A 13,987-nucleotide genomic window follows, 5' to 3' on the forward strand; every position below is an offset into this window, starting at 1 on the left:
CTAACAAACCAAGTTTGTTAGTCAGGTTTCCTTTGGACTTGAAAACACAGATGAGTTTTGTGTTGTGGAAGCGTTGTTAGAAAGCTCTGAGGAAACTGCTATCCTTTCAAAATAAAGTGTGCCATGTAGAATAGCCCCAGAGCCATTGTGCTGGGAGCTGAGGGCTGATTTAATAGTGCAAAAACCAATTACCAGGCTGTAATCAGTAACGGCTGTGTCGGGAAGCTGAAATCGCTACGGGGAAGGAGACAGGAGGGCAGGGTCTGCTCTTGCTGGAGCTGAGACTAAGATAAATGGCAGCAGAAAGCCCCAGCTACCAAAGAGTTATGGACTAAATTGATACATTAGAAGCCCCAGCACATTAGATCACTTGAAAGGACACGCAGAGCATCACTGAGCCAGGTCAGTGAGGGGCTGAAGGCAGCACTGCCGGCCCAGATGAGTTACTGACCTCCACCCTGGGACTCCAACAGCCAGCTGGTGAGTTACAGAGGCAGCAGCATCAGTGACAGTGATATATAATTAGCCTTGGGATATATTGAAATTTTCATATATATGCTGAATTAAACCTTCACCCAGAGTGCAAAGAAAAACACATGATGATTTTTAATATAAATAAAATATTAGACAGGAGAAAGCATATAGTCTTTTATAGTCTGTGGTGCTGATGTTCTGAAGAGACTTCAAAGCTCTCTGCAATTTATGGGCCAAATCGATTCCTAGGAAGTAATGCCAGGAATATTTTTGAGGAAGGAGAGCTAAAGCTTGGCATGTAAACCTTGGAACTGCCGTAACAGATGCAGCCAGCTGTGATAAATGTAAAACACACTAAATAAGACCAAGGGAGTTGTGTCCAACCTGAGCAGTACAAATCTTTCCAGTGTTAAACCATCCAAGATTTCCTGTGAAATTACTTCCTCCATTAAAAAGCAGATTTTTTTTTTTTTTAAATTTCAGACCTGAGAAGCATAGATACTTTTCACTGACGATTGATATACTTTCTCTGAATTGTAGAAAGAAGTGAATCTGTTTGGTCTGTTACATTAGTGGCTCAATCAGACTATCACTCATCAAATTAGAGCTGCTGTCTACCAAGTGATCACATCACCCAGGAAGCATTTTCTCTGTAACAAGAATGGGCTGAGAAACAAGTAACTCCCCTGTTTCAATATTCACTGATTATTGATTCATTGATTATTATGTGCAAGTAACAATTTATGGTTTTCAGCAAATTTTGCCTGTGTTTTGCATTTGTTCTCAGTTATTCAGTGGATGTTGGAAGAAGGTTACGTCCCTTTGTCCCACCGAGCCATAACTCCAAGTATAAATGCAGTACAGACGCAGGGCACTCCCACAGCCCCACCCAGACCCTACAAGCCCCTGAGTATTTAATCTGGGCACAGCCAGAGCCTGCTCAGGAATATAATTAATATACAAGTACTGAAAAATGAGCATAGAACCAACTGTTCTGTAGGTCAAGAGCACTTGTGTGTCAGGAAGCCACATCCCTCACACCATGGGAATGTTTTTTTCCAAGTGGCTCAAGAGGACATGAAGAGTCTCTCCACAGAGTCCTGGAGACCCTTCTTCCCCAATGCTTACCCTGGGAACAACCGCTGGAGGGTTACAGGAGGCCTTTGTGCCTTCCCACCCAGTACTTCAGCTCAGGACACGGTAAAGCTTGTTGAAGCTGTGATAATTTGCCAGCCTTACTTGAATTCAATAATTTTCACCTTTGAAGCGGCGGCGCTTTGGTCTTGGAGTGTGGTGAGCGCAGAGGCCCAGGGCGGACCGAGAGCTGCCGAGCCCTGTGTGCACAGCACGGCCTCGGGCCAGGCGGCCCCGCAGCACTTGTGACCTAAATGACAGAAATGTTTCGCAAGAGAAGCGGCTGATTTCACTGGGCTCTTGCTCAAGAGCTGGGGAGCTCCCACGGGTCGTGACCCCAGTCCCTACGGGGGGGTGGCAGGAATTGAAGCCACCAACAGAACAACTGCTATGACAGTTCATATCTGCAGGCTGGTGTTCTTCTTTCCGATCTTTTCACCTACAGACCTGGCCTATAAATCTTTTCTATCCAGCAAGAAGGAAATGGCCGTGCTATATCTGCTAAATTGCGGTGGTATTCAGGGGAGTTTGTCTCTTAGGGTAAAAAGTCCCCTGGAATTCCTGCAGAGGTGCATGGCAGGAAGAGCAGGGTCAGGGGAAACCACAGAGCTCATTTGAACAAAAAACTTAAAATCTCTCCTGGAAGCCACAACATTTAATGCATCTTAACTGGTTTATTTTCATCCTAACACGTACTTAGAGAAAGGTTGTATCCGTGATGGTCTGGGGGACATCCAAGAGGAAAGCTGTTTTTGAGACCAAGTGATGTAAAGAGAAAAAATGAAATTAATTAAAAGTAAAAAACTCCCTCAGACCAATAAAAAATAATTTAAAAATGCAATCAAAATGTAAATAAAACTATAATTAGAAAATTAAAATAAATTAAAAAACCCAACAAAATAATAGCCCTAGGCTTTCTCACATGCCAACCCATCATCAGCTTCAAAGCAGCAGCAACAAAGACAGTACAAGGCATAAGTATGACTAAGGAATATATACAGCAAAAGTGTTTCATTCACTCCAATCCCAGCCCCAGGCATAATCACTCTCTTTTATTTAGTTTAGGAGGAACTGGAAAGAGCACATGTAAGTTTGTTTTCAGCTCTAGCAGGATCAGATGTTTAAACATAATAAACTAAAATAAATAAATAAGACCCTCAAAAAAAAAAACCTTAAAATAGAATAAAGTAAAAATAAAATACAAAAATAATAAAAATACAACAGCTATAAAATAAAGGTTAGGTTGGATATCAGGAAGATGTTTTACACCCAGAGAGTGGCTGCGCACCGTTACAGGCTCCACAGGGCAGGGTTCGCAGCACTGAGCCTGACAGGTTTCAGGAAGGGTTTGGACAATACCTTCAGGCACAGGGGGAGGTTTGTGAGGTACCTTGTGCAGGGCCAGGAGTGGGACTGATGTTACTTGTGGGTCCCTTCCAACTCAGGATATTCTGCTTCTATGATTTTATGAGAGTAAAACACAATAAAGGAAAACAAAGGAAAAAAAAAACCCAACATAGTAAGAAAAAATCAGATCGAATCAAAACCAAATCAAATCAAGCTCCTTTCTCCAAGCTGCCATACCATCATCCCTAATGAGATTTCCTCAAATACCGCAACTTTGTTGAGCAACAAATCCGCACAGTCAGCGGCGGCGCGCCGGCCCCTCCCGTCCCCGCGCAGGCCGGGCTGGCGGCTCCGCACCCGCGCCGGTCCCGCGGGGCCGCTCCCGCCGCTCCGCCCTCCCGGAGCCGCCGCGGGGCCGCTCCCGCCGCTCCGCCCTCCCGGAGCCGCCGCGGGGCCGCTCCCGCCGCTCCGCCCTCCCGGAGCCGCCGCGGGGCCGCTCCCGCCGCTCCCGCCCTCCCGGAGCCGCCGCGGGGCCGCTCCCGCCGCTCCGCCCTCCCGGAGCCGCCGCGGGGCCGCTCCCGCCGCTCCGCCCTCCCGGAGCCGCCGCGGGGCCGGTCCCGCCCTCCCGGAGCCGCACCGGGGCGCGGAGCGGCCGCGCAGGGGCGGCGCGGCATGAGCGGGCGCCCCCCCGCGGCCGCCGGCGCAGCGCCCCCGCGCCATGGAGGGATTCCCCGCCCGCGGGTACGGCACCGGCGGCGCGGACAACCGGCCGCTCTTCGGGGAGACCTCGGCCAGGGTAAGGGACGGCGCTCCGCCGCGCCACCGGCCACCCCCGGCACCCCCCTCCCCCCGAAACAAATCCCCGCCAAAGCAAACCGCGGCGGAGAAAATGCAGCAGAAAGTCCCGTAGTGCCTCCCCCCCTCCCCGCCCTGCCGGAGTAAATGCCCCCCGGTAATGGGGAGCCTCCTCCGCGGCCACCCCGGAGAGCGGCAGCTCCCCACCCTCTGTCCCCGGGCTCGGCATGGAGCGCCGCAGGCAGCCGAGCGGCCGGCCCGAGCGAGGAACCTGCCCGAATCCTGCAAACAAATTTAAAAATCCCTATGAAATAAGAAAGAACCCTCAGTCACACTCCAAAACAGCAGGAAAAATCAGAAAGGCTGTACCCCAATGGAAAAATATAAAAGGAGCCCCCTAAATTCCAAAAGAAGGAAAAGCTTCAAATTGGCATATTTAAAAAAACCCCAAACAACCCAGAAATAAAACAAGAACAACCATCTCCCGATTAGTGCCCCAAACCAAAATAATCCAAACCCACCCCAAACAAACACCGCCTCGAATTTTAACAAACCTAAACCTTATCCCCAGAACTAAACCCCCCTTAGCAAGACCCCTCCCCAAATAAACTCACAAAACATTCCCCTCCCTTGTCCCAAGTAAACCAACTTTCAAAGAATCCCCCCCAAACAAACATTCCCCCAAAACTCTATCGGGAACTTGGGGGTCGGGGGCCCCTCGGAGTGGGGCTGGGAAGGGGTTTGGGCACGGGCAGGGGTCACACAGCCGCTGTGTCCCATCGGGTGTGCCCTGCAGCCCCCCAAGTCGGGGCTCTGGGTCGGCAGCACCCCAGGCTGCCCCTCACCCAGTTTGGGGGAATCTTTTTCTGCGGATGGGGATGGGGGGCTGCGTTTGGTGCCTTGCCGGGAGCTAATTTTTCTCCCGGGATGGAGGAGCTGGCGGTGGCTCCTTGGCTGCCGTGTGGCAGCAGCGGCTCCTCAGGTGTCAATCCCCGTAAGCCGCTCGGCTCTCGGCGCTGCTGCGGGGTCTGTGCTGGGGAGGGGGCTCCTAGGGCTGCCGGGCATCGGGATCCCTCGGGAACCACCACACCTGGAGGTGTCACATCATCGGTCCGTGACTTGGGGTTGTCCCCTGTTAGGAGGGGTTACCCACGCTCGTCTGTGTTTGGGGGGTGCAGGCTGAAACTGTCTGAGATTATTCACAAGTGTATCAAATCCATCACCGCCCTCCCTGCAAGAACTTGGAACTGCTGCTACAATTATAACGTTTAATGAAAACGAAGTGATACCAACCGGATTTTCGGGGAAAAAAGAGAGTAATGTGGCATAGGACAGGCAGGACCCCAAGAAGATGAACTGCGGGGGACAGGTATCCCCCACTAGCAGTTGCTGGCCCTGGTGGGGAGCACTGGAGGCAAGGAGCAGTGCCTTTGTTGGAGCAGTACCCTGCACTTGGGTCCTGTTGGACGGTCCTTGGTCAGGGATTTTGGGAAGCTCCCAGCGATGGGCACTTCTGGGGTCTGGGATGTGCAATCGGAGCAGGGAGGCAGTCCTGGCAGGTAACCCCCAAACTTTTCAGCCCGGCTTAAGCCTTCGATCCCTTATCCCTTTTTCCATCTACACCTCTGCTCGCAAAGGAGAGCAGTAAATAAAAAACGTGGGATGCTAATTTCAGTTCCTGGGCTCTAACGGGGATCCAGCGTCCTGCACTTCACCCCTGCCTGTATCCTGTGGCTTTTTTGGAACCTGTCATATGGGCCGAGCAGCGGCCAATGGTCTCTCGCTACTGTACCCGTGTCCGACAGACAAGGGATCGCTGTGCTGGCCAGGGGTCGTTTCCTCCCTGATTCACTGGGGTTGCCTAGAGACGGACGCTGGTGAGGTCCCGAGCTGGAATGTTCTATGTCAGAAATGGAAAAGCTAAACTTTGCCTTTAAATGGGAGCAGGTCTGCCGGGAGAAGCGCGTCTGCCCCAGCTCTGCTTTTGGGTCTCTGCAAGGGATGGCTGATCCTGCAAACTGGGATCCTCTGCTCGGGCTGGGGCCACAGGGAGGGACAGGGGCAGTGCTTGTGCCCCAGGAAGCCCTGCACCCAAAATTAGGGGTCTCCCACCCTTGCCAGCAATTGGAAGTGGATGTAGAGATGGGGATTCCCTCTTCCTGCCTTCTTGCACTCTCCTGGTCTCCAAGCTGCTGATTTTAGGGTAAAGCCACTCTGTGGGGATGGCAGAGCTGGGCAGCAGCATCTGCCTCCTTGCCCTGCAGCTGCTCCTGCCAGGCTCGCTCTCCCCTGTGGCTGCTGAGCAGAGAATGGGGCAAGATGGTACCAAAGGAGTGGCTGGTGGGAAGAGGGAGTGCAGCAACAGGGCACTGATGAATGCCAGGCGCTGTGGGTTCAGCTGTGGTTTCCAGGGATGCAGCACTGGCAGTGAATGGGTATGAGACAACGCAGAGACACAGCTGTACTGTGGCAGAAAGGGGACAGTGCCACAGGTGCTGCACTTCTCAGGAAAGAAGTTGAAAACTTGGGTTCCTCCACGGTGGGAGCATTTGAGTGGGTGGGAATTAATTGCTATGGGTTGGAAGCTGAAAGCAATAGGAGACTGAGGAGCTCAGGATGGGAATGATGTGCTTTTGAGGGCACACAAGGAAGTCCCCATGTCTTGCAGTGGGTGGGTGGCCAGCATGGCCCTGAGCAGAGCCTGCATTGCCTGCAATTGCACCAGGTTGGGTCTGGCACTGCATTCAGGTATCCCCTACGGCTGCAGCAGGCTGCAATGGCTGCTGACCATCTGGACTTACTGATGTAAGGCATAAAAATGGCCTTTCCGTCACTCCTGCAGAGATGGCACCAGGTACCCACACTCCAGGGGACCTGCCCGTTCCCTTCTGGCCAAGCCTCTGCCAGGATCCCTGTGGGGTCAGCCCACATGCTGCTAACTTGGAGGATTCAAGGATGGAAGGTGCTGAGCTGGAGTGGGGCAAAGAGCAAAGCTGCCACTCTGTGAAATCCTGTGAAGGCAGTGCAGATATAATCTCAGTCTGGCCTCAGTTTCCCTGCTGCTCCTTGTAACCTTGACCCAGATCCTAAAGAATCCTGGACTGTGCCCTCCTGCTTTGCAAGGATTTGACGCTTCCTGACCTTATGTCCCTTTCCCAGAGGCAGATGGAGGGAGACCTCTGCACTGCAGAAGCTCCCTGGAAGAAGTCGGACGCCTCCAGCCCCTTCAACAGCCTCCTCAGAGTAGGAGAGGGCAGAAACCCTCCTGTTTCAAAATGCATCTTGTGCAACAGTGAAATATGGAATCCATCTGCTGTCTGGCCAACAGCTCACTACATCTTGGCAGCTGGCTGGCTGAATGGGGACCCCCATGGAGGCACTGCTGGGCTTTATCAGAAGTTGGTGTGTGTGTGCCAGTACCCTGTCCTGGTCCAGGTGACCTCAAGCAGCTGCAGGCTCTCTGGTTTTTGTGTGCCTGCTGAGGTTTTTTGTCCTTTTACTCTAGCAGCTATTACAGTACATAGTGATGCTGGAAAAAAATCCTTCCTGAATCAGCTGTGCTGGTTGTAAGAGCTGGCTGTGCCAGCTGGGTGACATGTGGGACACAAGGCTCATCACAGCCAATTTCTGTGAGGAGTGTCTGTCTGGCCTGGGCTCTGCACTCGGACACAGTGTGGAGGTGAAAGGCTCCGTCATCCCCAATCCCTTTAGCCGTCTTGGCCTCTGCTTGAGTATTTTTAACCTTTTTGCTGTGCTAAGCTGCCTGGGGCTGAAGTGTCAGCGGGCACTGGGGAATACAGCCTCTCACTGCTCTGCCAAGCCCAGGATTTCAGGATCAGTGTCTGTAATCCTCGGATCCTGAAATACCTTCTTCTGCCAGCAGCACATTTGGGAAATTTGAGTGACTGCAGGTTTAAGCACGGGGAAGCCTTGGCCACAGGGACTGGATGCCACGAGCTCCACTGCTGGCATCCATAGCTGATCTGGCTGTCAGTGGGAAGTCCATCAGTCAGCAGGGTGAGATGAGAGGTGCCTGTGCCGGGGGATGCTCTCTCCCACACTGGAACAGCCAAGAGAGAAATGCTCCACCATTGCTGTCAAGTCTGACCCCCTTGTTTTCCCCTGCCAGTCCAATCTGTCCTGGTACAATGGGTCTCTAGTTAATTAGGAGCACAGTCATGGCTGACTTTCTGGATGGTGACTGTGTGTCCATCCCTGTGAGCTCCCTGCAGAGCTGGCTGTGACCCTGTGCTCACCAGGTGAGCTCTGCAGGTTGGTGGCCCGCTGCTGTTCTGCAGCTGGCTCCCTGGCATTCCCTGCTACCTCTGCTGTCATATCACCCACTCCGTGTGCAGAAATGCTGGTGAGGAGAAGGGGGTTGTGCCCGGCTGGTGACGACCTTGCACAGGGGATGTTGGTGACAATTTCCTATGGAGGGGAGGTCACTTCCCACTGCTGCAGCCACTGCTGTTCCCCCACAGCCTGGGGCCTCTGAGTCACAGGAGCATCAGTGGTTTTGTTTTACACAGAGGAGCTGGGGACTAATAAAAGAGGTTTGAGAGTCTGCTACCTGTGGCCCTATCCCTTGGGGATGAACACAACCAGGGCACAGCATCCACCTGTACCTGAACCACCTTCACGTGAGCTCCACAAAGCCTTAGGTCAGGGCTGGTGATGTCCCACAAAAGCATGATTTGCTGCTCTCTCTTTGCTTTCTAGTGCCCTGCTGCTGTCATGTGTTACTTCTTCATGACCTGGGACTTCTCCCTCTACAAATCCAAATTCTAGGAGGGAAGGGGGGTGCAAGAGCAGGTGGAGGGAAGCCCGCGTTGCTCTGCCTGCTGGCTTATCTTGGGCAAAATGCTTTCACTGCTCAAACTCTTTTCTCACTTTCCTTTCACCATACCTACTTAATGACTCTCAGTATACTTAATCGAAGTCTGGGGTGTTTTCTCTCTGCACATTTTTTCTGCTGTAGCTGTTGTTTTAGCCTTTGAGTTGTCAGCCATGTGGGGTGTCACACTTGACTGTGTGCAGCCCAGTCTGACTGTGGCGATACATATTTATACTCAGAGCAGCACCAGGGAGGAGGCAGTGTGCTGGCAGGGATTGGAATATTCTCCTTTTCCTTTGTTATTTACTCCAGAAGGTTCATCAGTACAGGGTGTTGCTGTGGGTGCTCCTCTGAGCCCGTAGTCACACAGCCCAGTGTCACAGCCAGTCCCTGCCCTGATGCCACTGGGATGGGACTGCAATGCTGTCGCTGAGGGATCTTTCTTCCCAGGTGCAGAAAGGTTGTGTCCTCCCAGTTGTTTTCTGCTGATCAGAAGTAGCAGAAAGAAGTGTGGAGGGATATCTGTCTGTCCAAGCAGAGCCACTGTGTGGCATCTTCAGATCTGGTGTTAGGGTGGAGCATTTGGGGTGTGGGCAACGCTTCACCTCCTTGCCAGCAGCCCACAAATTCCCACCCAAGACTCTATCAATCTATTAATTCTCACGCAGTGAGGCTAAAAAAAGGTTTTTCTGATAACCTCCATCTGTGCACTCCCACTTTAGAAAAAAAAGATTTAAATATAATTTGCACAACTGCAATCGATTTGGATGTAGTGGAGAAGCCATTTGCAAATGAGCCAACCTGCTGCACGAGGCCTCAACCAGTACAAACTCCCTGGGGTCTGTGGAGAGAGGGGAAACCTTCCTGCGTGGCAGAGCTGACCAGAGAGCCTTGATCATGTGCCGGGGATAATGTGGATCCTGGCTGATGCTCTCAGTGTTGTTGGTTAATGCTGTGTTTTATATGGTTTGGGTTCTTTTTTATTGTTGTTTTTTTTCAGGTACACATAACACTCTTCTCTTTTCTCCAGGACAGAATCATCAATCTAGTTGTTGGTGGCTTAACAACCTTGCTGCTTGTAGTAAGTATCTCCCATCCCACCCCATGTTGCATCTTTGGGTGACAGGGAGAAAACCAGAATTCCTCCCCAAAAATGGGTGGTGAAACTTCCAATGAGCAAAGAGGCTCTGATTTAGGGCAGACAGTCATTTTGGGACATATCTGTCTTTTGAAACTCCTGACAACAGAAGGGGAATACTTTTCTTTAAGAGCTGTAATGAAATCCTTGAAGTTCTCTGGTAGATTGTCCATCCTGGCTGAATGTGAGGCTGTGTGAGACAACAAAGCATTTATGTGCCAGGAGAGCATGTTTGCTTCTATTTCCTTCTATTTATGACTTATTGTCCTCTATTTATCCTTATTTAAGTCTTTCCAAAGTTTGTCCCTTGTGTTGAGCTGTGCTTTCGCCAAGCTTTAAAGACAAACCCAATGCCGTCACAACTGGAGACCATCGGTGGTGTGGTCCATGGGGATTGTTGGAGCTGAGGTGCAGGGAGGCTGAGGGGACAGCCAGAGGTGCCAGCTGGTGGAACACTTGGCTGAAGGGATGCTCCTATATGGGCAGTGTGCACCCCTGGGCCTGATGGCTTCACTGCTCCTTGGGGCGTGGTTTCTGGGAATAAGCCAGCGTGGCAAAGCTTTGTAGTTTTTTTTTCCACGCCTCTCAGTGTGCAGCTGTATCAAAGCAGTTTTCCTCCAGACTTGCACATTTTCCTTCAGCTGCTCAGGGGTGGGAGTCAGAGACCAGGGAGGGGTGTGCAGATTGGGATGTGAGCGTTGTGCTCCTCCAGCCCTTGGGCTGAGCCTCTTCTCACTGCAGCTGTGGCCAGAGTGAAATCCTCATCTTTGTTTTCCTCCATACAGGTCACTCTAATCAGTGCTTTTGTCTTCCCGCAACTACCTCCAAAACCTGTGAATGTATTTTTTGCTTTCTGCATCTCCTTGTGTTGCATTTCTGCTGGCATTCTTGTAAGTACCGCCACATTTGCCGTGCTTTTGAGTCAATGGCTCTGAATAAAATCTGCTTTATGTGGTGCTGCCTTCTTTTTTACACTCTTCCAGAAAAGCTTTCCTGCCTCCGTAACACAAGCTGACGATGAGGGAGTGGTAATGAGTTTTGTATTTACTGCAGTGTGAGCTGAGCCAGCTCCAGCAGCCCAGCTGTGGTGCAAGACTTGTCACCTCTGTGGCACTGCCACCCATAGCTGCCAGTGGAGACACAGAGTAGGAAACCAGGGAGCAGAGCACTGAAATGGAAATCCAGAGATGGATTGTGCTGCAGAAGACACTTGAAGTGGGATCAGCCATGCACTTGCATTAGTCAGTGACCCTTCAAACACAGGGGATGAGTAACAGGGGTAGGAAGCTACAGCAAGTGGAAGACGTTCCTCTACTCAACAACTGTAGAATTCCAAGGGAGTTGGTCCCAAGCACTGGCAAAGGGAACTGGCAGCTCTGAGCTCACAGAATCACGGAATGGTTTGGGTTGGAAGAGGCTGTCAAAGACCATCTTGTCCAACTCCCCTTCCATGGGCAGGCACGTTGGTGGCTCCTTGTGCTGCTGTAGCTTTTCGTACCTGGAGCATTTTCCTTCCTCCAGCTGTGACCTGGAACAGCCCTGAACCCCTCACTGCTGGGTACACTGGGAAGTTGCTCTGCATTGCCTGGTCAGTCCCAGTTTTTGATCCTACAGCTGGTGGCCATGAGTCTGCCCAGAATAGACTGTGTTAGTGCAAAGCTGATGTTTGTCCTCATCCCCCAGGGTGTAGCCAGCTTTGAGTGTTAAAAGAGCCCCAGCTAAGCCTCCCACTCTCCCTCCCTCTCAGCAAAGCTGACCAGACAGCGCATGTCCTCAGGGCCAGTTTCACATACACACACACACACACTCAGTCTCTCTGGCCAGAGGAAACTGGATTGTTTTACAGGAAGAAAAAAAGCCCCAAAACTAAACTTGCAAGTTGCCAATTCAGTTACCAAAGAAAGTTTCCTCAGAATACCTGGCTTTTTGAAATAACACAAACTCTTTTTCTCTTCTAGATCTACTGGTATCGACAAGGAGACCTGGAACCCAAATTCAGAAATCTAATTTACTACATATTGTTTTCTATTGTCATGTTATGTATATGTGCCAACCTGTACTTCCATGAAGTGGGTAAATGAAGGACATTGGGAATACCCAGCAATGATGCTACTGTGTCAGACTGCTTCCAGCTCAGCTCTCAGCTCTACTTGAGACATTTAAGTGAGAACCATCAGCCTGAGAGGAAAGAAGTGGGTTGTGCAAGGATAAATCAGTACATGATTTTCATGTAAATGTATATGTAATGTCCCTCTTGTTGGGGAGAATTATTGCCATAAGACGTGACATTGTGCTTTTTTTTGAAGAGCTACTGTTGCGCTTAATGAACATTCCAGTTGTACTGACGTTTCAGAATGGCACAAGCTTTTTCATTTTGGAAAAAACTGCACTTTTTTATTACTGTACAAATAAACTGCAGCACTGAAAGGATCTGTGGCAGTATAAATAAATGGCATCTTACAGTCAAGTAAGACAAATACTCTTTAATTTGTTGAAACTGAATATACAATTATTTCTGTTCCCTAGGCAACCATTTAAAACTACAACTTGTTTTTCACATTAACAAAACCACAGACTGAAAAAGACCAACTCTTGATTATGAAGAGCTAATTACAGAAATAAATAAAATAATTTATACAAGTCTTTAGTTTCTATAGCTTTTCTCTTGATTCCTAGCTAACAGGCTGCTGTTCAGCCTAGTGTCTGTTTCAAACAATGCAGGAATTAATTGGCCTTCTTTGCCTTGGGGCCCTATGTCCAAACTCTCACACAGCTATTCCTCCAAGACTTTGCCACCTTCACACCACTCCCCATTTACTAACTTGCTGCAGAAATCACGTTAGGAGAGGTGGCTGGTAGTGTCAGGTAAACAGCGAGAGAGACAAACGTTCCAACCTACTCACAACAATCTCAAAGAAATTCCAAGCTTGTGGGGGGAGGCCAGTGGGTCCCAGGAGCTTCCCTTTCTCATAGCCCTTCCCTTTTTATTCAGCTTGCTGTAGTGATGAGAGAAAAGAAAAAAAAACAAAAAACGAGAAAAGATTTTCCACAAGTGATCTTTCTGAGCTCTGTCCATTGCCAGCAATGGATTCCTCAGGAACAAGCAGACCAGGCAAGTCCCATAAACTTCTGCCTTCTTCCTATGCCACAGACATACTAACGAGCCAGGTGAGATGGGAATACACACCACTGCTTCATGATGCTGCCCATGCTCCCTTGAAGTCTTTGATGGAACTCACTTCTTCCTGAAATGTAACAGTCTCTTACTCCATGTATTACAAGAGTCAGTAAGTGCAAAAATCCTCACCCATTCTTCATGAAACCTGTGCAAACTAATACTTGCTGTGGCACTAAGAGGCTACAGTCCACAATCCTTGACTTCTGTCCAGTTTTCCATGTGTGCAGTTCAGCACATCAGTAACAAGTCAGATCAGAACTGACTGGATGGATCTGAGCACTGTGAGCACTGCAACAGAGGCTCCTCAGGACACTGGAACACCCCAGTGAGGCGTGGCACCTCAGGCCTTGGCTGGCAGCTCAGTCCTCCCTTCTGCATGAGGGAAACAGCCTGAGCAGAGAAAGTGCACAGTAGTCATTTCACACTGGAAGCTTCTGTTCAAAGAGACAGACTGTGATTGCTTTCTTTGGAAATGTGGCACAGGGTTGTAACTAATTTCACAATGCAAACATGGTCAATAGAAAATGGACACCATTGCTGCTTCTCAGTGACAGTTCACTAAATCCTCAACATCCTTTGAATCTTCTGAGTCAGGACTGCCCAACGATGAGCCAATAATGTGTGACCCATCTCCATGATGCTGTAAGATAGGATCTGTCAAGGGACAAAAAGCATTAGAACTATTGCTGTGCCAATCTAACAAGAGAGAAAATACAAACTTAGGAGACAGGAAATGTAGCCTGGAATCCTAACCAATTACAGGCAGCGTTGCTCAAACTAGGCAGTTTGCAATTTCTAATTTCACAGAATCACAGAATAGCTGGGGTTGGAAGGGACCTCTGGAGATCCTCTAGTCCAACCCCTTGCTAAAGCTGGTTCAGCTAGAGCACCTTGCACAGGACCACACCCAGGTGGGTTTTGAGTATCTTTAGAGAAGGTAAGTGATGATCAGTATGGATGGATAGGGATACAATGGTGTGACTCACATTTGCATCCATGAGGAATTACACTATCAGTGCTGACCCTCTGATGGCTCTACAGGGAGATCCTTCCTCTGGGGAGGAGTATTTGTTAGGTTACTTGAAGT

General features: G+C 50.0%; 2 protein-coding genes and 1 long non-coding RNA gene across 5 annotated transcripts in view; 1 reads left to right on the forward strand and 2 right to left on the reverse strand.

The window, feature by feature from the left end:
* Positions 1–2,099: 2,099 nt before the first annotated feature.
* On the reverse strand, positions 2,100–3,274 carry LOC136290104 (uncharacterized). The gene is made up of 3 exons (XR_010720961.1): positions 3,193–3,274; positions 2,999–3,065; positions 2,100–2,354 (listed from the first exon to the last, which is right to left on the reverse strand). It is a non-coding gene; the product is annotated as an uncharacterized lncRNA (long non-coding RNA).
* Positions 3,275–3,657: 383 nt separating this feature from the next.
* TMEM243 (transmembrane protein 243) lies at positions 3,658–12,121 on the forward strand. 2 transcript variants are annotated; one of them, XM_066182764.1, is made up of 4 exons: positions 3,658–3,751; positions 9,615–9,665; positions 10,508–10,612; positions 11,681–12,121. In XM_066182764.1, exons 1-4 carry the CDS (start codon positions 3,674–3,676, stop codon positions 11,801–11,803), a joined length of 357 nt encoding a protein of 118 aa, XP_066038861.1. In that variant the 5' UTR covers positions 3,658–3,673; the 3' UTR covers positions 11,804–12,121. The 2 variants fall into 2 exon arrangements, with proteins under 2 accessions (XP_066038861.1, XP_066038862.1); XM_066182765.1 differs by having other exon boundaries at positions 11,793–12,121.
* A 58-nt stretch (positions 12,122–12,179) lies between these two features.
* The window catches only part of DMTF1 (cyclin D binding myb like transcription factor 1), a 29,041-nt gene continuing 27,233 nt past the window's right edge, over positions 12,180–13,987 (reverse strand). For both annotated transcript variants that reach the window (XM_066182754.1, XM_066182755.1), the window contains one exon: positions 12,180–13,554. In XM_066182754.1, the coding sequence (XP_066038851.1) occupies positions 13,445–13,554 (110 nt within the window). In that variant the 3' untranslated portion in view covers positions 12,180–13,444. The remainder of the gene's footprint in view (positions 13,555–13,987) is intronic.

Source organism: Chamaea fasciata, unplaced genomic scaffold (genome assembly GCF_029207755.1).
Source record: "Chamaea fasciata isolate MVZ Bird 193981 ecotype frontalis unplaced genomic scaffold, bChaFas1.0.hap1 SCAF_5, whole genome shotgun sequence".
Taxonomy (NCBI): domain Eukaryota; kingdom Metazoa; phylum Chordata; class Aves; order Passeriformes; family Sylviidae; genus Chamaea; species Chamaea fasciata.